This window comes from Aythya marila (assembly GCF_965140915.1).
Source record: "Aythya marila genome assembly, chromosome: 19".
Taxonomy (NCBI): Eukaryota; Metazoa; Chordata; class Aves; order Anseriformes; family Anatidae; genus Aythya; species Aythya marila.
In genome coordinates, this window is record NC_139060.1 from 619,778 (window position 1) to 644,319 (window position 24,542).

At 42.5% G+C, this 24,542-nt stretch overlaps 1 protein-coding gene across 4 annotated transcripts in view; it reads right to left on the bottom strand.

Annotated features, from left to right (window-relative positions):
• The window catches only part of RABL6 (RAB, member RAS oncogene family like 6), a 57,077-nt gene that overhangs the window by 16,374 nt on the left and 16,161 nt on the right, over positions 1 to 24,542 (bottom strand). For 3 of the 4 annotated variants that reach the window (XM_082775401.1, XM_082775399.1, XM_082775400.1), the window contains 6 exons: positions 19,497 to 19,549; positions 17,854 to 17,945; positions 16,847 to 16,987; positions 15,615 to 15,720; positions 10,432 to 10,535; positions 718 to 1,076 (listed from right to left, as the gene is read on the bottom strand). In XM_082775401.1, the coding sequence (XP_082631527.1) occupies positions 718 to 1,076; positions 10,432 to 10,535; positions 15,615 to 15,720; positions 16,847 to 16,987; positions 17,854 to 17,945; positions 19,497 to 19,549 (855 nt within the window). Of the gene's footprint in view, positions 1 to 717; positions 1,077 to 10,431; positions 10,536 to 15,614; positions 15,721 to 16,846; positions 16,988 to 17,853; positions 17,946 to 19,496; positions 19,550 to 24,542 lie in introns of those variants that run through there. The other variant, XM_082775402.1, reaches the window with a different exon arrangement.

The window sequence follows — 24,542 nt, forward strand, 5'->3', positions numbered from 1 at the left end:
TCTGCAACTCCAGTCAGCTTCACAAACAAAGTGAATGTGACAGGCAAATTAAGGTCCAGATCAGTAAAAAAGAATGCAGCAAACCTCTCAATGCTTCTGCCCTGCAACTTCATCTAGCCAGGGTTTGGACTGAATGCTGTGCCACTCTGCTCCATTGTTTACTAGTGCTAAGGAAGAAATCAAGACTGTCTGAGGAGGAGAGCAGCCCATCTTCAAAGGAGCTTATTTCCCTGGAGGGGAATCCATTGCAGAGCCTGGACTTACGTGATCATTTCTGGCTGAATAACCTTTAAAACCAGCACTCTGCTGCTTGCTGTTAACACATAGGAGCCCCTTTCAGCTGCCAGACTTCTGTGAAGACAGTGCTTCAAATAGCTTCTCTGATGATTTTTCTTGCTATTCAAGAGGTGTATGTGCTCCTGCTAGGAAGCTGACAACTATTTTATTAGTGTCCCCTGGGTGCTTAGTACCTTCCTCATGAAGCACACTACAGCCGCTGTCCAGCTGGCTGGACAGCCCCTGTCCAAGTCCAACACAGAGACAAACAAAAACGCTGATCAGGAGAAAAGAAGCAAGTGACCATGTAGCTCTCCTTGGACACGTTGCACAAAAACAGGGGCTAGGTTTCTCAGACAACTGTTTGCTTGGCCTCTCACTGTGGAAAAGCAGAAAAGAAAACAGAGAAACACCCATGGGTGACACCCTGTCTACACATACCTGGCTGGGGAGGAGAGGGGTCTGGCGCAGGAGATGTCCCAAAAAGACGTGAAATGATGCTGCGCTTCGGAGGTGGGGCTGCAGCTGGAGGTGCTGGGGTGGTGGTAGCTGGTAGAGGCATATGCGGCTGCTGAGCCTCAGGTGCAGGCACTGGTGAAAAAGATGAGGGGGGTTCAGGAGAGATGGCAGAGCTTGTGGAAAGAGGCTGTGGTGGCTGTGGGGTGCCAGGGCTGGAACTGCCTGTCGACGTGGAACTTGGAGGTACTATGGGTGACTGGGAACCAGAGGAAGGGCTTTGCCCATTAGTTGTCGGTGGTGACGTGTGTCCTCGACTTCGGGCTTCCATCATTTCAAGGAAGCTGCAGGAAGATAAATTACAAATATAAGTAATGGAGAAAACATGCTCAACAGAGTACAATGCTGTGCTGCTTTGACTACATGGTGAGCTGGGAGGGTACAGGCCTGATTTCAGAGCTGCCACAACTCCCTGGGTCACGATAAATCTGGTTCACCCACGTGCACTAAAGTCACATGATTTGTATGATAGTGTGGAGAATCCCAACCTGTTCTGCACTGCAGGATGAAACCTACATTTGTAATGCTGCCGGGAACGCCCTGGACAGATAGACTATAGCAATGTGCCAGGGCTTGAAACTCAACCTTAAGTCAGTACTTGGACATATGCCTCTAAGGGAGTAAGTGCTACAGGAATGGCACATTTCTACATTCTGCAGAAGAGATAAAAGTGTTCAGGAAATCTTAAATACTATGAAAACATCTTCTTTCAGCCAAGAATGGATTTGTGAGGAGAATCCTTGAATTTAAAAACAAAACAAACAAACAAACAAACAAAAAAACAGCTATCCAGAGGCTCAGAGGACTGACTGCAATTATTCTCACAACATGCAGATATATGTGCAGTCTCTTCCCTTGTACACACACGCCATGTGTGGGAGCCACTTGAACCAAGCAGCAGATGCTCTGAAGCAAACTGCGGTCCTGGTTGGATTCCTGACTCAAAGAACATTAAAGCCTGAACCATCAGAAAGGGTAAAACGCTACATCCTTTTGAAAAATGAAACCAAGTCTGATCCTGCTGCAGCCTCCTTCTGCAGCCCATTTGGTTAATGGTCTTTTCACAAGCTTGATGAAATGAAAAGGCTTTTTCTATAGAATGGTCTCAAAGTAAGATCTGTTACATGTAGCACGTCAAAGATATACAGATAGGATACCTGAAGTGTATCATGTATAAAATCTATCAAGTGTCATTGTCTTGCTTCCTTTCATTGAGCCTAATAAACTCATGTGCCCAGAGGCTCTAGGTCCAACTGCTTCTGCAAGACAGATTTGGTTGTGCTCCAGGCAATGAATATGTTGAAATGGAGACTGCTCTACAATGCAGAGCATGACCTTGTCCTGCAGGGAGTTCAGACAGACAGGCACCTTCACTGGAATGGTTTCTAAGCACAAGCAAACATTATGGGCTAAAAGATTCTACAACTTCCTTGAGATATTTTCTATTTTAAGGAGGAACCCAATACATGTTTATGAAACAAATTAATATACTTTATGTCCACAAGATGTCTGGAGCCCCAGTGAAAAACCCCAGGAAGCTGGTAGTTAAAATGGAAAAAACAGCTAAAGAAAGGATAAAGGGCAGCACTAAAAAGTGGTATTTGATAGGAAAGAAGTCCTTGGTAGAGTTCCTCAAGAGATAGCCTTGAGATGCATTTTAGTATTTCAGTAAGTGGTACAAAGACCATAGATATGTTCATGAAGTTGCAAGTAGTTCATCGATATAGAAGACAGGGACAAGAAAGAGAAAGAACTGGATGACTGTGAAAAGCAGAAATGTGAAGAAATTCAACAATGCAAAGGAAATAGTCATCTGCTCAAAGACTAGGGAACAGGTGTTCTTGCTCCAAGTTCACCACGTCTGCATGGCTAGGAAAGACTTGCCTTGCTCGTTCCAGAAGCCCAGGCCAGAAGACTTCAAATGCAGTGATGCCTGTGAGGAGCAGGATAGTAGCCAGGCCATCACATGGCCCGTTCTCTGCCTCTCCCCTGAGACTGCTGTCAAGGCAGCTAAATTAGTGCTGTGCTAACCTATCTGATGCTTCCACCAGGATCTTGAGCAAGGCTTACATGTTTATTCTACCTATGCTGAGTACAACAAAACAAGCTCCGATCAGAACTGCAATCAGAGCATGCGACAAAGCATCCATTCCAGCATCCTCCCTCCCAAGGGACTCGTAGCTGGGGTGAGCTGTGCAACAACACAACCCGCTGAAAATGATGCATGGATTTGTCACGTGACAAACAGAAAACACGAAGGATTTTAACTCTTGCACATACAAGTACAGATGTCTCTGTGGAGACAGTACCCAGGTTTGTTTGGAAGGTGCGCAATGCATCGTGCACAGACCGCAAGACTCTAACAGTGTATTTTCAATGCATGTCTTTCACTGTGCTGTGGGACCAAGGAATTACACATCACTCCTTTCTTGACAAGGTATCCCCCACGGCAGATTATGCACTGCATTTGTGGTGAAGGAAAGATAAACCACGGAAGGGTACCTGTAATTCAGCCCTTATCCAAATAAGTGAATGCTCTGAACCCACAAAATCGCTGCGGCGTGAAAAACTATCCAAGATGCTTCCCTGCATAGGATGTGCAGCTCTGCAAATCTACACCAGAAGAATTGAGTGATAAATTCCATCAGCTCACCCCTCCAAGCTTGGATTCAGGGCTCCTGATGAGCTGAAGGCAGGATGGCTGAATAGTTCTGCTTCATGGTACTGATGCCTTCTCCCAAATCCTGCTCAGGGTTAAAGACATACCTCCCAAATGTGGAGAGAAATGAATGCCAACTGATCTACATGCACCCCTATTCCTGTTTATAGCAACAGTGCTCCCAGCTGGAAGACCTGCAAGCTTGGTAACTGCTACAGCCAGCATCCGAGGTACTGATGCCAGTTCTGCTTGCTCTCTTGGCTGAGCTGAGCTTTCTGGCTATGAGCAGCTCTGCCAGCCTGTGTGAGCACCTAACTCGCCAAGGCTACATGCAAACAGAACTGAACAACTACTGCATTATTGATCACAACACTGTCCCACAATCAAGGCAGCTGGGTGACTCAGGTAGGGTCTATTAAGACTATTGTGTACTGAAGACTGTGGAACAGGATCCTGTATCAAGTACATACAAAGAGCATATGTAGTCATAAGAGGATAAAGAATATTGAGCTTGAAGAGTATTTAAAGCTGGTCCCAATGAAGTGCAGGACACTCTTTACAATATCAGGCTATTGAAGATTTACCGTACTTTGTTCTGTCAAAGCTACCCAGTTTGGAAACAACCTGCTTTGTTCTGGGCAAGTGGCCATCTCCAGAAGGAGGGAGGGCTGTGAATACCACCTGTTTCTTCTACAGAAACACACGCATTTTAAGAGCTGGAGGGAAAAAATGCTACACGATTGAAGTGTAAAGACTGTCATTCTTCCCTCTAGCTCAGCTAGTCTGGGGAGTAGCACACATGCAGTCTCCCTTCTGCACCTGCTCCTATGCCTTGCTCATCTGAAGGGCATAAGAACAAGACACAGCAAGATTATTTTTAGTAGAAAGGTACAACTGGTTATTTGGGGACAGCATGACACAGGCTCTTACTCCATCCAGCACAGCACCAAGGACAGTTCTGCCACATGCTCTTCATGTGACCTTCCTTATCCTAAACTAGACACATGGGCCAAACTCTCTTATGTGCCATGACAACAGAGAAATAAGCATGGTCTGATACCGGTTTTACATGTGCTGCATAATGCACCTATGCTGAGCTTTCATATTCATATCTTCTTCTGTGGAAGAGGTGGGTGGAAAAACAGCATTCATGAAAATGCTGCCAGCAAGTTCTCAGTAATTTTCAGGGTGGAGGTGTCTAAGCATCCTCCACACTTCAAAAATACTACATAATGCATGAATACTTTCTCTGACTTTACACACCCTCTTCAGAGGCACGATCATGGCTGTTTTAGGAACACAGCAGGCCAAACTTGTCACTTCTCTTTTTTCTCATATTCTATACAATCTGGCTATTGTGTTCCTTGTTGTATCCTTTTTGGCAGTCCTTTGTTAATGGCCTCACTTAAGATCTTACTGCTAAACAAGCAGTTTCATATTCATACTAGATTTTGTAGACCATTGATGCACAATTGATACACTCATGCTGTGACCTGCATATACTTGTTCTCATTTTAGAGACAGCAAATGTGCCATGTAAGTTCAGATGGGTTATCTGTCCACACCCACGTGGGTTCCTTGTTTGCATTTCAATCCTTCCATTTCAGGCTGAATAACAAGTCCACATCCTCAAAATCCCTGAATAATTCACTTGGTGTTGGGACTGTTCACAAGAGGAGACTTCTATGCAGTTTTAAAGATGAACATGATCTGCAGGAACAAAAACTCATCAGGGCCTGAGGTTAGTATTGCTCTGTGCACAGAACAAACCAAAAAAGGGTACAAAAGGACTCAGTCCTAAAATTGTCAGTGTTTGTATTCATTTACCATTGAACACAGGAGCAGCCTGAAGCTTTTTGGGTCCTTGTTCTGTTTTGTGATCAACTTTTCAAATGGATTTCATATGGTAAGAAATACTTCAGGTCATTTTATTAATTGTGAAAATGAAGATTAATAAACCCTGTGACATTAATTTCATTGGCTTTATTGCATAGAAGGTTAGATTTCCACTTGTTCAGGTTCCTGAATGTGAAATTAGTTGTCAGCAGAAGCTGGACTGACGCTGGCTGTCCAGGCCTGATGTTCCATCCCTCCCCTGATGTTCCTCAGGTTTTCCATTTGACACAAAACTAACGGAGCAGGACAATGCCCCTCTACAACATTCTGGATACACTCCACTTTCTCCAGTTCTCTGGCAAGATCCATGATGATAGGACCAGGTGCGATTAATTCTTAATGCAGCCACACAAAAAAAGTGACCTAGAGTCCCATTTAGTACACACTGGCTCCTGATCTGATAGGAACAGTGACTCACAGCAAGCTGAGACGATAAAGGTAGGGGAAGGAGAAAAGAAAACAAAAGCGGGTTTACTTTCCTAACTGGTACTGCGCACTTCAGCTTTTGGCCAGTGAGATTCCAGACCTGTATTTCGATACAGCTGAAGATACTGGAGAGCATCTGTAGCAGCAAGTTCTCCTGTCAGACATTTGGCACTACTCTGTATCATGGTTGTTGCAAACTTAAGGCCTGTGCTCGATGCATGAAAAACAAACCAGCAAACAAAACCCAAAACCCCAACAAATGACTTTGTAGTAAATAAAGCTGTCTAATACAGGAAGCATGTTTCCCAAAATAAGAGTCCTCATTAGGAGAGAGCAAACGCCTTTCTACAGTCACTGTTTCATCATCTTCTGACAGGACAGTAGCACCTGGCTCTCCAGGATTACCTGACAGTGCAGATGCCAGTTGTACGGCAGCACTGAGGAAGCATCTAGAAGGAGTTCCATCACTTGGCAGACAGACTCTACCACTACTAAAGTTGTACCCCAGATCATACAATATCTCAAATAATCTGCAGTTCAGCCTCTTTGAATATATTTTTGCAAAGCCTGACTAAAAGTTTGCTTGAGAGCTCTTAAACACCAACAGTAAAGTGATCTGACATTTTATTTCTTTTTCACCTCAATTGTTCATAAATTGGATTTCAGATGCTTATAAATCAAACAATCACATAGTGGTTTATAGATAGTTTCCTGAAGTTTCTCAAAACTGATTGTGAGAGAAGATGGGACTTCTCACAAAGAAAAACTTCAGTATTCCTTTTAAATAATTTATATTAATCTCTGGAAAAAAAAAAAAAAAAAGTAATTCAAAGATAATTTTATTACAAGGGTTAAGGATTCAATTATGTTCTTTAATATTAAAAAGAAAATATTAGAAAAAAAATCCAGCAAAACATAAAAGTTCATCAAAAGCACAGATTAGATTTACTTAACTTCTAAAAGCATTTCAACTAGTTCCTAAAAAAATATGCAGGAAGAGCTTCCATAATTTCCTAAAAATACTTCTCCATGTGCATCTCCATTCAGTGAGGGAACAGACATGCTGTAACTGAACAAACAATGTATAAAAAGTTTCCTTTGTGAGAGGAGATAAGATGGACACAACATGGAAAAACTGAGCATATTACAAATTCAGATGTCAGGAAAGTGATTGCTGTTTAGTAAGAATTCAGAAACTGAAAAAATGCTGAAATGTATTTTTAGCTGTATTGAGAACGTAAATTTTGAGACACCACAGGGAAAGCAACAGAGCAAATGGTGTGGCAGGCAGAGACTAAGCAGAGGGAAAGAGCTGGAAGCCTCTAAACATGCATTACACAGGCAAAGCTCGGCCAGCAGCTGCCAAGGGATTGCTTACATAAGCTGGATGAGGCAGTGTTGTGTGCCACCTCGTGTTTTCTTTGGGATACACATTTTAGAGCAATGACGTTTTGTCCTCAGGTACCCAGACACAGCACGATGAAGAGTTCTTGTGCTCCTTCTGTTCTCACTGATCCAAATTTAGCATCTGTCATTGTGACAGAGCAGCTACCAGACATGCACAGGGGTGAATGAAATAATTGAGACAAGCACTGCCACATTGTAGGCTCCACTGCCTGATTTTATGTCAGCAAAAGATGGTGAACGTAAGGAAAGCAGGAACTACCTCAAATGAGGTGATGCAGCAGCCCCACTGCACCCAAGGCCTGCAGCCCCCAGTGCCTGTGGACACCTTCCCCTTGCTAAGCAACTTGTGGTGACTGACAGCAACACTCCAAGTACCATCTAAATCCAAGAAGCCAACACAAGGGTGGCACATCTGCTAAGGGTCAACAAGTTAAACTGCATGAATACACGTGCTGCAACAAGAGGGTGTCAAAGTAAAACACGTCAGGTGCTCATTTTGACAACAACCACAGTAGCATGATAAACATAGTAATCTCAAAACCAGAGGATGGGCATCTGTCAAGCAGGGATGCGAGACCTTCCCAAGCCCTATTCAAGAGCACTGAAGACCTGCCTAACTAGCAAACCTAAAGACCTGCCTAATTAGCAAACCCTAATTCCCACCAGCTACTGCCAATGTGTCTACAAATACTCCACTCACCAGCCTAAGCAGTTTACCAAGAATCAGAACTTTACCCAAACCTGTGTTCCTTCCCATATGAGTGTGCTTATTTCTTTAAATCAGGACCTAGGCTGAAGGACTCAAGGTCAGGAACTGAAGAGCTCCTGAAGGGATATAAAATATACATGTATATTTGTAGGGAGAGTATCCTTCCAACTCTGTGATAGAAGTAACCCCTTGCAGCTCATGTGCTTCAGAGGTGCCTCTGAAACAGACCTTTCATATCCAGCTGAGGCACAGAGAAAAACCTCAAAAATCCTCAAATAGCACTCTATTTTAGTCACTGTGGTCAAAGTAGATGGGCATGACATGGCCGTGTGCTTTTTTTTTGGGGGGGGGGGGGGGAGGAAAATCAGTGGCTCAATCCAGGAAGCATCCACAGATATTTTGAGGACCTTTCTGTAAAGAAGCATTAGTTTCTGAAAGCAAAGAACATTGGTGCGAGTATACTGACAAGCTTGCAGTAGCTGAATTGAATTTGGCCAGCTGCATGAAAAATCAGCTTGTTTGCTAAACCAGAATTCTAGGAAAAAGTCTTGCTTTTAATTTCCAAGCAACTCCTCTTCTCAGAGTTATCAGAGCTAAGGTATTTCTTTCACCCTGTTAAGCCAGTTATTCAACATAATAATGCAATTAGTCGTTTGCAGTTCAAGCCCTCCCCAGCAGCTGAACAGCAGTCCCTTGCTACAGCACTCTGTTCTGAAGCACAGGAGAGGGGCAGCTACTCTGCCTGTCTGGGCTGTGGGCATCTTTGAAGTACTTCAGGTGCACAGACCCCAACTCCTGTTCTTCCTGTGCTCACAAGCTAGTTTGGTAAAACAACAGGGAACTGACATATGGGCCAAATGGTTATCTGGCTTTGGATTACCTTCAGGTGGCCCAAGAGCTTCTACAGAGATGAAGCTTGCCACTACAGACTGCACTGAAAGATCTTTTGAGGTTGTAAAAAGCAATAATGCCTTTTGACTTGTTAGTGTGTACTGTCTGGACCAGTTAGGCCTTAGGATTCTGGATTCTGCCACATTGCAAATGATGCCTTTTTTAGTAATCACTGTGTGTCTGCATGAGTAAGTACTACAGAAAGGGTACTCTCTTGCAGTGGAAGCACCCCAATATTATAAAAAGTTGTATGCTGGTGTGGTTACACTGGATGGGACGATCTAACGCAACATCTATTGCTGGAACTAGGTCCTCCCACCCCGCATCTGCCAGACCCATCTCTTGTTGCTTCCATTAAGCTCTGGTGTTGAGCAGGTGTTTCTCAGAGCAAGCCCTCACGCCACTCATGTGGCAAAAGCTAATCCAGAAGTAGGTATTGGTAGATGTCAGTTTTCTGCTGCATTTGTGATCTGATTTGTGATTTGAATTGGTTCTTGTGAGGGTCCAGTAAATACTAAAGCTGGTACAAGGGTGACAAGTGAATAGGTAGCAACATCTTCTTGTGTAAGCTTGGCACAGCTCTGCCAAGTCCTGATTCTTTTAAGTATTTTCCCATTACTGATACGGTATAAAAAACACTGGAAAATACTCTGACGGAACAGCCCACGTAGCCCAGTCCTTTGAGTAGGGATATCAAGAGAATTGCTGAAGGCATGAAAAAACTATCCATTCCCTAAGGAAACAAATGAGGTGAATACTCGAAACAGTACTGCTTTGTGTGTATACTGACTATTCCAATGCTCTCACAAAGAGAAACACACTGACCAAGTTTATGGAACTTGAAACTTGGTCTAAAAATGCTTATCAAAATGGCTGTGCATGAATATTTCATAATCACTGATTCTAACTTACAGCTAAAGATGCCTGTAAAGAATCTCTTTCCAATTCATTCTGGGGTTGACTTGACTTGCGTGTTACAGTAATGAAGATCTTGCAATAGAAATTCATGGAAAACGTGCCAGCAATATAAAAATCTGAAGAGATTCCATCTCACTGTGCTACAGATATATTGGCTTTGCAGGGCTAACTCTGGAAAATGCTCATTTCAAGCACCAAGAGAACAGACGAGGCAGTGAATAAACACAAGGCAGGAACTAGTCACTGTTTCAAACCAGAAATGTGCTGAGGAGACTAGAAGTATTCAAAGTGAACAACAGTGTTGTAGCTACTAATTTCTGCCTATCCCAAGATATGCAGTACACAGGAATGCAACAGCCAGAAGAAAAGGAATTAACTTGTGCGCTGAGCATTAGAGAAGTGGAAAATAACCCCTTTCTCCATTAGAGGCTGCAACATATTTATCTATAATCTCTTTACCACGTGCTGCCTCAAGTTGTACCGCTCAACTCCACCTCCACTGCCCTCCCACAGATCACATGCTTGTAGGAACCAGACCCTTTGACAGGGATCCCAAAGTGCATGCTTTATTTCAGGAGATGCCACTTAAGTAACATTTTGCAAGATCCAAAGAAACGCCAAATGTCACTCACAACACTTCAGTCTGACCACATGCCATAGCTGGGGCTGCCCAACATTCGTATGACACCTAGACTGCAACGAAACAGTTAGAAAAGATTGCTCAATGACATACAGTTCGTAGTTTTGATCTTCTGTCTCTTGCTGCACTGACAGCTCCTCCAAAGTTGCATCAATATCCAGCTGATTCGTCTCCAGCTGCCGTAGCAATGTCTCCCGCTGAAGAAAGGAAAACAAGCTGGGTCTGAGCAGGAAGGGTCATCGTAACAGATCTCTGTGTGCTCACAGGGTGCAGTGAGATCTGGTGTCACCACTCTACCCACAGCAATGAATTAAACAGGAGCTTTGGACCATTTCATGGTGTTCAGTTTAAATACAGAAGCATAATGGGAAACAGAAGTGGTAGCAAAAGTATGTTAATCCAGAAAGTCTGACTGTAAGAAAGCAATCTGTTCTGAGAGCTAAACTGTATCAGATACAGGATCACTAGTTGCATTTGAAGAACAGTATCAAATTCTGTGCAAAACAGTTGTACAACCAGTTCATAAATAAGCCCTTCTGGGAGCAGGACTCAGTGCAAAACCTCACAACATATTTTTTTTTTAAATGTTGGGGCAGATGAGCAACCACAGCCTGTCAGCTCAGTGAAATTTTAGAAGCTGTCTTCAGTTGCTGTCCTGCAGATGGGGGACAAACACACCTGAGTTCATTTCAAATGTGAAATAAAGCAAGTAGTCTTCGCTTATGTAAAATATGTAAGTTTTTTTAATTCGGTCCTTCCCTTTCTACATTTCCAACAGATTTCTGCTGAAACAGATTTTCACTGCTGAACAGAGCCAAACCACGAGTGATGCTAGTTATGCCTCTGTGAGAGAAATTTAAGAAAGAAAAACAAAACAAACAAGCAAAAAAAAAAAAACAAGAACACTGCACAACAGCAGCTGCGAGAGAGGAGTGAGAAGCAGCCCTGCAGCCCCCAAGGTCAGTGCAGCAGGAGGGCAGGAGGTGCTCCAGACATGCAGCAGCAGTTCCCCTGTGGCCTGTGGAGAGGCCCCTGGTAGAGCAGGCTGTGCCCCTGCAGCCCATGGGTCCCACATGGAGCAGATCTCCACACTGCAGCCTGTGGAGGAGCCCCTGGTGGAGCAGGAAGATGTGGCCTGGAGGAGGTGTGCTGGAGCAGTTTGCTCTTGACAGAGGGACCCAGTGGTACAGACCCGTATTGGAGCAGTTCTTGAAGAGCTGCTGTCTGTGGGAAGCCCACACAGAATCAGTTCGGGAAGGATGGCATCCTGCGAGAGGGATCCTGTGTTGCAGAGTGACCATGAAGGAGAAGCAGAGATGAAGTGTCAGGGACTGACTGCAGCCCCCATTCCCCTGAGCCACTTGGGGGGAGGATGTTGAAGGGGTGTGGGGGGGAAGGTGTTTTTAGCTTCTCACTGTTCTAGTCTGCTAGGGATAGGTAATAAATTACATTAATCTCCCTATGCTGAGTTTGTTTTATCCACAACAATAACTCAAGTGATCTCCCTACTCGTATCTCAACCCTTGAGTCCTTTCCAATGTATTTTCCCCACCCCTTTCCCTTTGAGGAGGGGGAGCGAGAGCAGTCAAGGTGGAGTTCAGCTGCCCGGCAGGGTAAAACTACCACACCAGGTAATCTTTATTCATCATATAACTCTATGCAGATGGAAATTTGAGTTAAATTAAAACGTATACAAAGAACTATAAAGTCATCAGTTAACTTGAAATTCATTCATTGTGGTATAGACAAAGTTTCAGTAAAACATGCTATACATTTAAACTCGGTACACTAAACAGAAGATGTACTAATCTGTACTAAGTGACTTTAAATGCTTGTACGGTTCCTGCATCCTTTTAGAAGATTTTAGAAGTAACAAATTTCATCCTTTTGTATTATTCGTAGACTACAAGCAAAAATCAGGCCAAAAAAAGAGGAAACTATTCTGATTACTTGTCCTCTTTCCTAACAGAAGTGAAATACATGATGATCTAATTAACTGAATAAACAGATACAGAGGGAACACTGCTCTCCAGTGCTTATCTTATGCACTTAGGTAAGGGCTTTTATTAAACAAGTGATTTGACTTTCCTCATACTTTAGAAGGAAGGCATACACCTGAGTTTTATTTATCTCAATTTTCACAGATCACAGTAAATTCAGAACTTAGATTTAATCAAGAGAAATTTGCATCTAACTTTGCAAAAAGATAATTACTAATAATGGACTTCTAAATGCAAAAATTCTATTTTACCATGCTGGTATTAAAATATTAAAGAAGCAGATTATTTTTAGCAACGACCCAAAAGGAGGGAATAAATCATGTGCTGCAGACCAATGCTTTGGCTGAATGCCACTTTCAAGTGCTTCCTGGGAAATGGCAATTTCAGCTGTCTGCAATATTCTGTCACTTTCCAGTGCAGCACTCTGAAGGCCTGGGTGACCAGATCCTATTAGCAAATTATGTGGGCCACCAGCAGTTCCTACAGCTACACTGCATTCTCCAATTTGAGAATCCTTCCCCTGGAAAGGACCAGATAAATAATCAAAGAGCCCAGGCTGCTAGATGGAACTTGCTCCTTACTGGGGGGTTGAATTTCACCCACCACTTTCTTTATGAAAGATACATAAAGGTAAACTGAACACAGAAACGTGCAACTTAAAACCAACACACTAGATGCCAACACCACTAAAGGACACAGAGGAATGCCATACCTGGCCGAACAGCTCCTCTTCCCCTGGAGAGCTGTGGGAGATCAGGTTGAGGAACGGAGAAACCTTGGAAGTCGACTGAGACCAATTAACTGGTATGTACATTTAATTTTTGGCAGAATTCCTCCCCTTTTACCTACTTTGCTCCGAAGTACCAGGGAATTTACTCCTTTCTAGAGCCTCTGTCAAGTCTCTCTGAAGGTACAAACAGTACCTTTAGGAATTAAGTCTAGTTGTGACTTTCCTGCAAATTTAAACATCATGTTGCACTGCTTGGTAATAAGGCCTGGGGGAGCAAGCCCTGGCTCCCAGCACACTCAAAGGCAAGAGTATCAGATGCCAACCAGGAGCAGCAAATGCCCACAGCCAGCAAAGCAGCAGCTACTGTGGAACAGCACAAAGCTCTTCTAATAAACCTGCAGCAGAAACACAAATGGCACAGGAAAAAGTGTGGCATGTCTTGGCTGAAGGTTGACATCAAGTCCCAAAGCTTGGGTGGCAGCAACAAAAGGCCTCTGAATCTGCGGTGTCACCTGCCTCCTCACAGAATGGCCAGGCCAAGAATCTCCCTCACACCAGGGAGGAAGGAAACAGACCATCTTCATATGGGATCCTACACTGTGATTTTTATCAGAATGCATGGAAACACAGCTGCCTGCAATCCACATATGAGCATGTAACTACAGGAACATGTTTTTGCACTGCTTTTTTAAAGGAAAAGCCAGGAAGCACCACTCTGGCTGCATAGAGAAAACGTTCCAACAGGCACAGCCAGCTTTCTCAACTACCACCTCCTATGTCAAGATGCAAAGAACAGTGCAAACATTTTGTTTACATGCACTGATCTTTCTTTTCATGATCTGAACATTTAACAAAGTTTACATTTAACAAGTTTACATTTAACAAAACAAACAATAAAAAAGAACAAAAACAACACCACCACAGGATTAGAGAGTCTAATAACCAAGGTTAACCCACATGCAGCACCTGTACCTTGGATTCTGCACTACCCCCCAGTGCCATCCCATGCTCACTGAACTGGAAATAAATGGGGGCTGGTCACCCCACTTCCCTCACCTCTCCTAACAACTGTCACTGACATCTTCAAATAGCTAAAGGCCATATCAGATTTATTTCTATTTCCCTGAGGACCAAGATCCGTACAAGAAGTTCTCTGGCTTTGAGGCTAATTACCTTATATAAGTGTCCTAATTACTTTCAGATTAATAGATCATATTTACTTATACAGAGTACATTTCAATGAAAGGTTCCCTAAGACTCTCATCCTAAAGCTGCTTCCATGTAAACCCTAGTGCTACAAACACTTTGATATTTCCTGCTTACAATCGTATTTAGGAAAATCATTGCATATAGTGGCCATTAACAGTATCGTATGAGCAATTTTCAGACACAAATCTAGCAGGAAGCCCATGCTAATGTCTTTGTCTCTTAAGAACATTATTTGAGAAGAAGGGAGATTCATAAAAGTAACCTGGAAACTAATTATTCTGCATGATTTCCACAAGACATCACTTTACTGTAGAAACCAAGGTTATAAAAACAAACATGTAACCAACACACCATGCTTGAAGATTTGTCTTCTCTAGTGAGCAGCAAATCGGGTTTTAATCTCAGATTTTTAATACATTTTTGAGGAAAAGTTGTATTTTAGTTGTTTTACTGGGTTTCTGTACATTTAGTTTTCTTATCCTGGTTCTTTCTAATGCATCTGCTCTGCAGACTTGGGATGTGGTAACACCCACTAACATATATAAGCTTATTCTGAACTAGCAGTTCAGCTTGGATTATTTGTGTAAAAATATACACAGACATTTCACCTGCTGGTAAAAGATCATCAAGATCAATTGTCTGAATTTCTCCAAGCAGAAGAAAACTGTGATACAACTTCATATGTACCCCCCAGAAGCAGTAAGTCACTGACCCCAAAGGACCTCTGTATGATGACATCAAAGGGTCCTCTTCTAAAGGACCATGGATGTGAACTTCACCCTTCCCATTCAGCCTTTACCTTTCCCCTTAGAAGGAAAAGGAGGCTCAACTATGACAGAGATTTGAGCCTTCTACCTGCTTGCACTGGATCCAAGCAGATCAGTTACTGTTCATCTCAGGACAAAGATTTTCAGCAAACACGTGGTATGAACTGAATAGTTCAGAGACAAGACTTTTCTCATTCAAGTTTTAACTTACTGACTGACAACACAGAATTTAAATACAAAGTGTAACAACTATGCATATGTAACATTTTTAGTAATTACAACACTGGATGCAGTTTTCTTTGCAGTGATATTCACCTTGGAGCCTTTCTACACAGGTAAGTGTTTTTGAATGAAAGAGCAAATATGAGCATTTTTGCAAACAGAGACATTTAAGTGACAGGCACCAATAGACTAATAAAATTCTGTTAACTACACTGTTACGAAAACAGAAGTCTATTCAGGATCCTTTAACAACAAAATATCCTGCATATAAAATCATATTCCCACCTTAGAGAAAAATCAACTCTGTCCCACCCACCCCGAACATCAGGGAAATACCGTCTCTCTTACCTGCAGCTGCAAGAAGGGAATGTTGAAGAACTTGTGCAGGTACTTGAGTCCAAAGCTGTTCTTCATGGAAGACTCAGCATAGCGAAAATATGAGGAGCCAGGAGGTCTGTCTCAACCAGATATGCAAAGAGGAAATAAAACTTTGTATAAAACACATACGTACACACAGATGAGGTACTTGCTAAATTCCATTCTGTGAACCAGCCCCTCAGCCCTCAAATGGAGGCTGGCATGTCATTCTGCTAGTGACTTGTTATTTTGTTTACAGGAAAATTCAGACTTTGTTCCTCCTGAAGGTGGCAAAAAAGCTGGATGCAGCAGTTATGTTGCATTGTCACAGTGCTGCTAGACTAGGAGATACTGCATCAGGACATTGAGCTATTAGTTCACTAAGCTGGGGGTTTGTAGATGTACAAGCTGTTAATTTCTCACTGAAGGTTTTATTTTAAAACCACAAATAGACCTATATTAAGTCACCAACTCAAGCATCAGAACTGGGCATTAAACTCTAAGACATATATAGAGATAAATTTGAAAAGAAATGATTATATTACGGAATCCAGAAATAAAACTGGCACATTTCTGTACACCTGACATAGTAACAGACAAGCAAGAGACCAAGAAAATTAAAAATTGCTTTAAGAACATAAAACTGCATTGAAGGTACAATCTATTAACACCTGACCAACACGTAAAATTTTATATACAGGGCTCTGAGGTTCTCTGTTATATGGGAAAACCTTGCCTGTCTGGAAAGGGTGGAGTATGATCTAGCTGTACCCAGAAAACGCTGTGCGGAGATGCTATGAGAGGAAGAGGGAGAAACACAGCTACACTAGCTGGCTTTCTTGTAGCAGAATTATGTGGAGTAGAGAACAGTTGTGTTGCAGGGAGAGAATTCTTTCACAAGGTAAGGAGTAACCAGAAAGGAAATGACCTCTTGGTAAAAGTACTCCTGAAAGGTACATGCAGGCATGCAGTCACTGTTTCCAAGAATCTGCTGACAATCTGCTCAGTATAGGCTGCTAGATCAAAGGAGAAAGAGTCCATCGTGAAAACTGAAACTTCTTTGTGAGACTTTTAAGAGTCATCGAAGCCTAGAAGCTAAGCAGAGGGTTGGAGGATGAACGTGACACAGATCTGAAACACAGAAGCAAGTTATCTATGGGTGATGACACAGCAGCTGAAGTCTGCTTCCCTTGTCTGGTGACCGTGGTGCCATCCCCAGTTACCTGTTCAGATTGTCAATGAAGTCCCGCACATCACCAGGTAGAATGACGCGGTGCTCCCCCATGTCTCTGTAATTCCCAAGCACGCAAACTGGAACGTGAGTTGGCACTTTAGGAAGCTCCCTCAGAATATAGTTAAATGTCCTTCACCAAAGGAAAGACAGACACAGGCAAGTGAGGGTGAAACACCATTCTGTGAGCAGTTTCATGCATAAACCACAGAAAAAAATACAAAGTTTTTTTTTCCCCAAATCCCTCCAATACTGTGGCTTAACCCTCCCTCTAATATATTAACCGTAAATATGTTTGTATCATTTTTTACTCAAAAATGACTTGACAAGTTCAATAATCCACTTCCACCAGAGACCACACATCTCTTCAAGTAATGTTTCTCTTAGTCCTATAAAACTGTGTGAGGTCAGCAGATGAAAAACATTCCCTAACGTATACTGGCAATGGTCTCACTGAACCATACAAAACCTTTAAAACGCAAGCTTATGTGTAAAGCAAAAACTCTTACTACCTCCCCTTTTAAATCTGTCTTCCACGTGACTCTCCCCCTTCTCCTCAGGTGAGCAAAATGGACAGCTCATTATTTCTATACATTAATGCAGCTCAGAGCATCTAAATAATCCTTACTAATACCCGTCTTCCTGGGAATTTCTTGCTATCTTTCCGTTTTCCCTTGTGCTCTGTAGAGAGGTATGTTTATAACATGTCCAGCATATTTTGCACCCGTGATAGCGTTAATTATCAAGCCTCAGATACCAGCATATCAGAAACTGCAGTCCAGAAGCCCACAGGGAGACTGTTTGAAACAAACCCAGGAGTGGAGTGTATTAAAAGACATGCCAGAAGATAAAGCTATTATTTTAAGGGATACAAGCTTGCTTTGACTCATTAGGCTGCATATCAGCTCTAGAGACCATCTGGGAATCAAGAGGTCTAGAAGTCATTTGCTTCCATTAAAAAAGTGAGAATCACATAGCACATGCTGCTGAAGGTCTTACCACTGTTTGGTAATGTCAAACATCATCACTACACCATTGCAGTTTTTATAAACATCCAGAAACTCTGCATCCAGAGCCATTTCTGACTCTGCCTGGGAAAATAAAGGCAAAAGAAGCAGTAAATAACTTGACTCAACTTCAGGATCATAGAGAACACAACTGACACAGTGCTGAACAGGCAAACTAACATTAACAGCCACTATAAAAAAATATCCATGGATTTCATGTCATCATCATTAAAAAATGTACTTGGTGGGTCACAGCTTCCACTGCCCACAGGACCAGGGTATGAAGCACCCAGCAGTCTCAGGAAAAAAAAAAAAAAAGACTGACAGCAAATGCTATATAAAACTCACTTACTCCTCTTTCCACTGTGCCCCCAAATTGTGCACTGGCAAGGTAAGTCCATATAAGCTACAGGACAGAGTACAGAGAACTTGGCTCCTGTATTACATCTCTTCGTCAACACAAATACTGGTAAAACCAGGATGTAGTTTCTACTGACTTTCTTCCATGCAGAGCTAAAACAACATATTAGTAGCCAATTTGGTTTTCACCAAATTTAGACTGCGCTCTGCAAAACACAGTGTGCTAGTCAGAACTGAACCTGTAAGGCTCCTGCTGCAATTTGGTACCAATAGAACAATTCTCACTCCTATTTCCAGGAGTGAAAAATGCACACACATTTGCAAAGAAGCAGCTGTGACATCTGTTCTCAGAGGTCTTTTCACATAAGAGAACATTTTTAAAGGAAATCTTTCCAATTTGATCACACAGATTGAGCAAGATTGGCACCCTGGTGAAACAGCTAACTCTTCACTGCCCTGACTCATCCCCCTAACCAAGTGCATATCACTAACACCAGATTTTGCATCAATTTCAAGCAGTTTTCAAGTGGTTATTGAGGAAGTACCAAAACCTGCCCATGTGCTGAGTCCCAAATGGCAATGACACACAAACAGGAGTAATAAAGCTCTTTAAGAGCCGCAGCAGTGATCATGCGATCTTTGCCTTTAAATTGACTTTTCTCAAGAATAACATCGCATAGCTTTTCAAAGAGATACTACAGAAGTGCATCAGTAGCCCAAACGTGGTTTGGGAAACACAGGATTATGGTTTCCCATATGGCACTCTGTTTTACTGCAGCAGATAAAGGATGCACATTTGTGCAAGAGCCTCAAGGAAGCAACTCTGTTTACTTTTGCACACCAGGTGGCACTTCTATTGCCCCTGCCTCCTCTACATTTCAAAGAGTGCTAAAAGGTAATTGTTGGACCAGTTTTAAGGAGCAACCAGAGACCCTGGCTGTTAAGTGATTTATTCAATGTTTCATGAGAAGTCAATTACCAAAAGACTTCCTGACACTGACTGCGTGAAAACAGGTACAAAGCAAAGAAATAGACAGCTGGGATGGGTTCATTCCCAAAAGACAGAACTGAAAACAGCAGGAAAATTGTGAGAAGGGCACAACAGGGATAAAAAGCACAGGCAAAAGAGCATCGGAGATCACAGTGTCCCTTATTCACCCTCTAATGCAGCATTAAAGCAGAAACAAATACAGAACTTAATTCTCCATAGACCAAACAAAGGTGAACAAGATGCCTCCTGCTAAGAGGCAGATGTCAGCATTCAAGGTGACTCACCTCCTGGGGGTCATTTTCCAGTTTCAAACCATCTCCTCGTTTTTTGCATTTTCCTTAAAAAGAATTGTAAAACAAACAAACAAAAAAAATGTATTACACTGGGCAGAGAACTCCAGGACAGGTCTGTGAATCCCTATGAAATCACAGCATTTGGAACACGACCTTAAAGCAGATTAAAATTCTACCATATGCCTGGAGAACAAGGAGGGGTGGGACAGGCATGCCTTGCTAAAGAATACCAGCTGGTCTAATTCAAAGATGAACAGGAAAAAAGTCTGTTGCAGCTTAAACCACACTCTTCACAGCATAAAGTTACAATGACTGAATATTACATGTTTCTGCATACTCCCTGACCTCAAAGTGAGCTGCTCTTGCTTTAGCGTTGAAGGAGCAGAAGATCACAGGGCTGCTACAACTGAACTGCACAACCACATACTCAGCTTTCTGAGACGCTATGATGTCGTTGTACTATTACACTTACTATTACCTGAAGGAAGCAATATTGGAAATAAATGTGATCCCATATCCCATTAGGTGCTTGGGGCTGCCTTGTGACCCAAAAGAGTGGCTGGCAACTGAGATTTTAACAGCCAAACACAGAACTTAGACAAGGGAAAATCCAAGTAAAATCGAGTAACTGCGGTGAGGGGGCTGAAGAAGCAGAATAAAAACAGCCTATATATGCACAAAATGTTACAGTTGGATGGGTCAGATCTGGACATCACCACAGAAGTGAAGAAAGGAAATCCTCAAGAGGCATGCACTCAAAGCCATGTACTCTAGAGACACGCACACAAGAATAAGCTACAGAACAGACAAAGTTCTGATTAACCTCATAGGAAAGTAAAAGAGGCAGACTACACATGTGGAGAAGATGCTAGAAAACTACTGTAAAGAATTCCATCATCTCATTGCCATAATCCCATCTTGAGGGATCTATACATTTCTCTCCAACTCACCTGCTTCCAATAAGGCAGATACTAAATTGCGGCCCTTATACTTAAAGATCCCTTAAGACTTCTTTCTTTTCTGACAACTTCAGTAAGCACTGAATACACTTACAGGCTGACTTTTAAAGTGCCACTGGCATTTGACTCAGCATCACCAGAAAATGAGTCAGTGTTTTAATTCTTAGGCTTCCTGACATTTTGCAGTAACATCAGTTATACTGTAATCACATTTACAAATCTTAAAGCCCGGGACCACAGTGGGCAAAGAAGATGATGTATCAGTAACTAGCAGAGTGGCCACTGTCTAACATGATCTTCTGGTGTAGACAGTTGTCACTACCTGTTGCTGTGAATCTCAATATGCAAGAGCAAGCACATGTTCTTTCACCTAGCGCTGAAGAAATTTAGAGAAGACACAAACCATGAAAAAACTGTCCTTGGCCCCCAGGTGTTATTCAAATTAGTTACATACAGCAGCTTCCAGAGTTTTATCAAATGAACAGCACTGCACAGTAAATAACCCTGCAAAGTCTAGAGAGTTATGTTTTTCAGATATCAAATATCTTCCAGATGTTAAAGACAGTAATTAAGAACTATACTTCTGAATCAACTTTGTCCCAGTCTAAACAGTGATGAGTTAACTAAAACATAATGGTATGGCAGAGCCTAGAATTTCTAGAAATTCACTCTGTCATTGACAACAGCAATGTTTGGCAGCTTGGATGCACCCACAAAACACTCCCATCATCTCTTAAGATTTTGCAATGTGGGGCAAAACCAGCTTCCATTAGCTATTCAACTCAACTGATGAAATGGGGGTCGTGGTAGACAGCAAGTTGAATATGAGCCAGCAGTGTGCCCTGGCAGCCAGGAGGGCCAATCGTGTCCTGGGGTGCATCAAGCACGGCATCACTAGTAGGTCAAGGGAGGTGATTGTCCTGCTCTACTCTGCGCTGGTGCGGCCTCACCTCGAGTACTGTGTGCAGTTCTGGGCACCACAGTATAAAAAGGACATGAAACTGTTGGAGAGTGTCCAGAGGAGGGCTACGAAGATGGTGAAAGGCCTTGAGGGGAAGACGTACGAGGAACGGCTGAGGTCACTGGGCCTGTTCAGCCTGGAGAAGAGGAGGCTGAGGGGAGACCTCATCACAGTCTACAACTTCCTCGTAAGGGGGTGTCAAGAGGCAGGAGACCTTTTCTCCATTAACACTAGTGACAGGACCCGCGGGAACGGGGTTAAGCTGAGGCAGGGGAAATTTAGGCTGGACGTCAGGAGGGGGTTCTTCACAGAGAGGGTGGTTGCACACTGGAACAGGCTCCCCAGGGAAGTGGTCACTGCACCGAGCCTGTCTGAATTTAAGAAGAGATTGGACTGTGAACTTAGGCACATGGTCTTAACTTTTGGGTAGACCTGTGCGGTGTCAAGAGTTGGACTTGATGATCCTTAAGGGTCCCTTCCAACTCAGGATATTCTATGATTCTATGATTCTAAATGAACTATCAACTGACTAATTGTAAAATTCGTGGTTCTGCCAAATACTGCACATGACAACAGGGAAAGTGTTTCTTTCTTCTGCCATGCATATCAAGGAAATGAAATGTTATGAAATACAAAGTTCTAATTTTGTAGTGCTTCCCTACTTAAACCCAAATGAAGAAAATTTGGAATAGAAAAAAATCACCCCATCCAACACTCTCACCAGGTACTATTATAGAACTGTGCACACAGACGTCAGGATACACCCCCTCTGAACTCAGCGTTAGGCTACTGAAATCAATGTTGGTTGGTAGCGCTAATTATGAAGTTGATACACTTCTCTTAAACAACTTTGCAAACTACATTTGGTAAATATTGGTCATCTGTATTACCCGTTAGCTGTTAAGCAACTAGTGTCAGCTAAGAAAACAAGAGTTTGGGACATTTTTCTGAATGGAAAACTCTGTGGGACAATGTTCAACAGGCCTTGCACATCAGCTCTGCATGTGCTAAAAGATACAGGAGATTGCAGTCGCAACACCATGACAGTGCATCTGGGAGATGCTGCTGCACATCAGTACAAAATGCAGACATTTTAAAAATATTTGCAGCCCTAGTAGCGTCTTAATTTGCCATCTGAAAGTAGTAGAAATATTAATTCCAATCTTTCCCCATTCCTGAAGTTCATCTCCCTCGGGATACAAGTATGGGTTCTGATTTTTCCAACTGAAGCTGTGGGATGTCTAGGGCATGTATACCTTTTCCCCCTTGAATTAATTAATTTCAAGTCAGTGGAACTCATGTAGGTTCTCTAAATGTCAAAGCATCACCACTTCTCTAGTTACTGTTAAATTGTGCTGGGAATGAACTGAATTTCTGATGTTAAAACAGAAGTCCAAGTAACCACAAATACACATCTAGACCTCTTCACAGTTCACAAATCTCTCTCATCCTTAACATCCAAGTTGTCTTTCTATCCTGAACATATTTAAGACTGATGCTTAAGAATGAATATGACTTGTACACCTCTCCCTGCTTAGGGCTTTAAGATGTGCCAAGAGGAATGAGTAACACATGTGATGTTCCTCACTGCTGTAAAGGAGGTCATCTATAAAGGAGTAACAGAGCTGAAAAGCACAGGTATGTACATATTCATGCAGAGTGCCTATTTTTGGAACCAAAATTGCAAGATGAACCAGAGAAGGGCATGGTGTATTTGATGTATGTACATTTGAGGCTGTAAAGCCAAGCGTACAAAGATGACCATGTGGTTATAAGAACAAAGTCCTGTGCTTAAGGTTGCATTGATGTGTGATCTAGGAGCCTCAGTTAGAAAACAAGGGTGTTCATATGGTGAATGCTCAGCTTCTCTAACTGGCACAATGACTGCTCCTTCTTTGCAGGCCTATCAGCAACACTAAAAACAAATAAGCTTCCAGCAGTGCCTTTAAGTCTACAGAACAGTTCCTCTGGATACCAGAAGACTGGATTCATGGCCAGAACATGACAGCCTCTGCACCTCTGTGTACCATCAGATTTGTTGCAGGATAGCAAGGATTCAGTAAAACTTGCCAACTAATGTCGTCCACAGTCAGGGAGAGATGTTTCTGTACATTATTCCAAAATACACATTTCTAAAATGTTTGCATCTCCAGCATCATCTAATGACACCAGAAAATAACAGAAATATTAATTCTGACCTTTCCCCATTCTTGCAGCACACCTGGCAGGAGAGTGAAGGGGAAGGGAAAGGAAATCAATCTCCAATATTGGGTGAAAGGGTTAATGCTATTCTGCTGGCACAGGAAAAAAATATGACTTGATCCCCTCAGTTCAGGTATGGAAAAAGATGCAGAAACCAGACTAGCAGAAGTTACATGAGAGAAGATCAGAATTGGTCTTGAATCATCAGAATTTCAAGCAACTTCTTTGCATGCAGGATTTGTTACAGCTTTACAACCTGCAGCAGTTACACAACTTGCTGCAAAGCCAGGAAGATGAGTCAGGACTGACTTTTACTGATAGATACCTTTCCTATGTTCTTTTACTTCCAAGGGCAGCAAAGGAGACTGTACTTACTACACATATTGGATAAAATTCAATACAATCCAGAGCTGGGGGCAAACTCTACTTGTTAAAGAGTTTAACAAATGGCATCATTACACAAATGAGCTCTCTGAGCAGGCCTATGGAGAACCCAGCAGGCTGCAGATAACTACTCCTGTGAGTCTGCACATTTAAAAAAAAAAAATCCGAGGGTCAAGAAAAATGTAAGAGAAGCAGTACAGTGTAACAACTGCCATACTCTCTTGCTTCAATGCATTAACTGTCCTCACAGACTCTAAGCTTTCACAACAAACCTTTTCACCTTACTTGCAAATTGACATCTTTATGCTAAACAAATGGCACCGATTCACCACCATTCATCAGCCAGGCAGGACCAACAATGCTACTTCCTGCATTCCTAACACAGACTGGAGGGAAAAAACAAACAAACAAACACATTGCTGAACTAGCAAGGACAGGGAGGCACAACGTTGGTAAGCGCTGGGAAAAATGCAAAATAGTAAAACCACAACATTTAACTCAGTGCAAAAATGTACACGAAGCTTTTCAGGG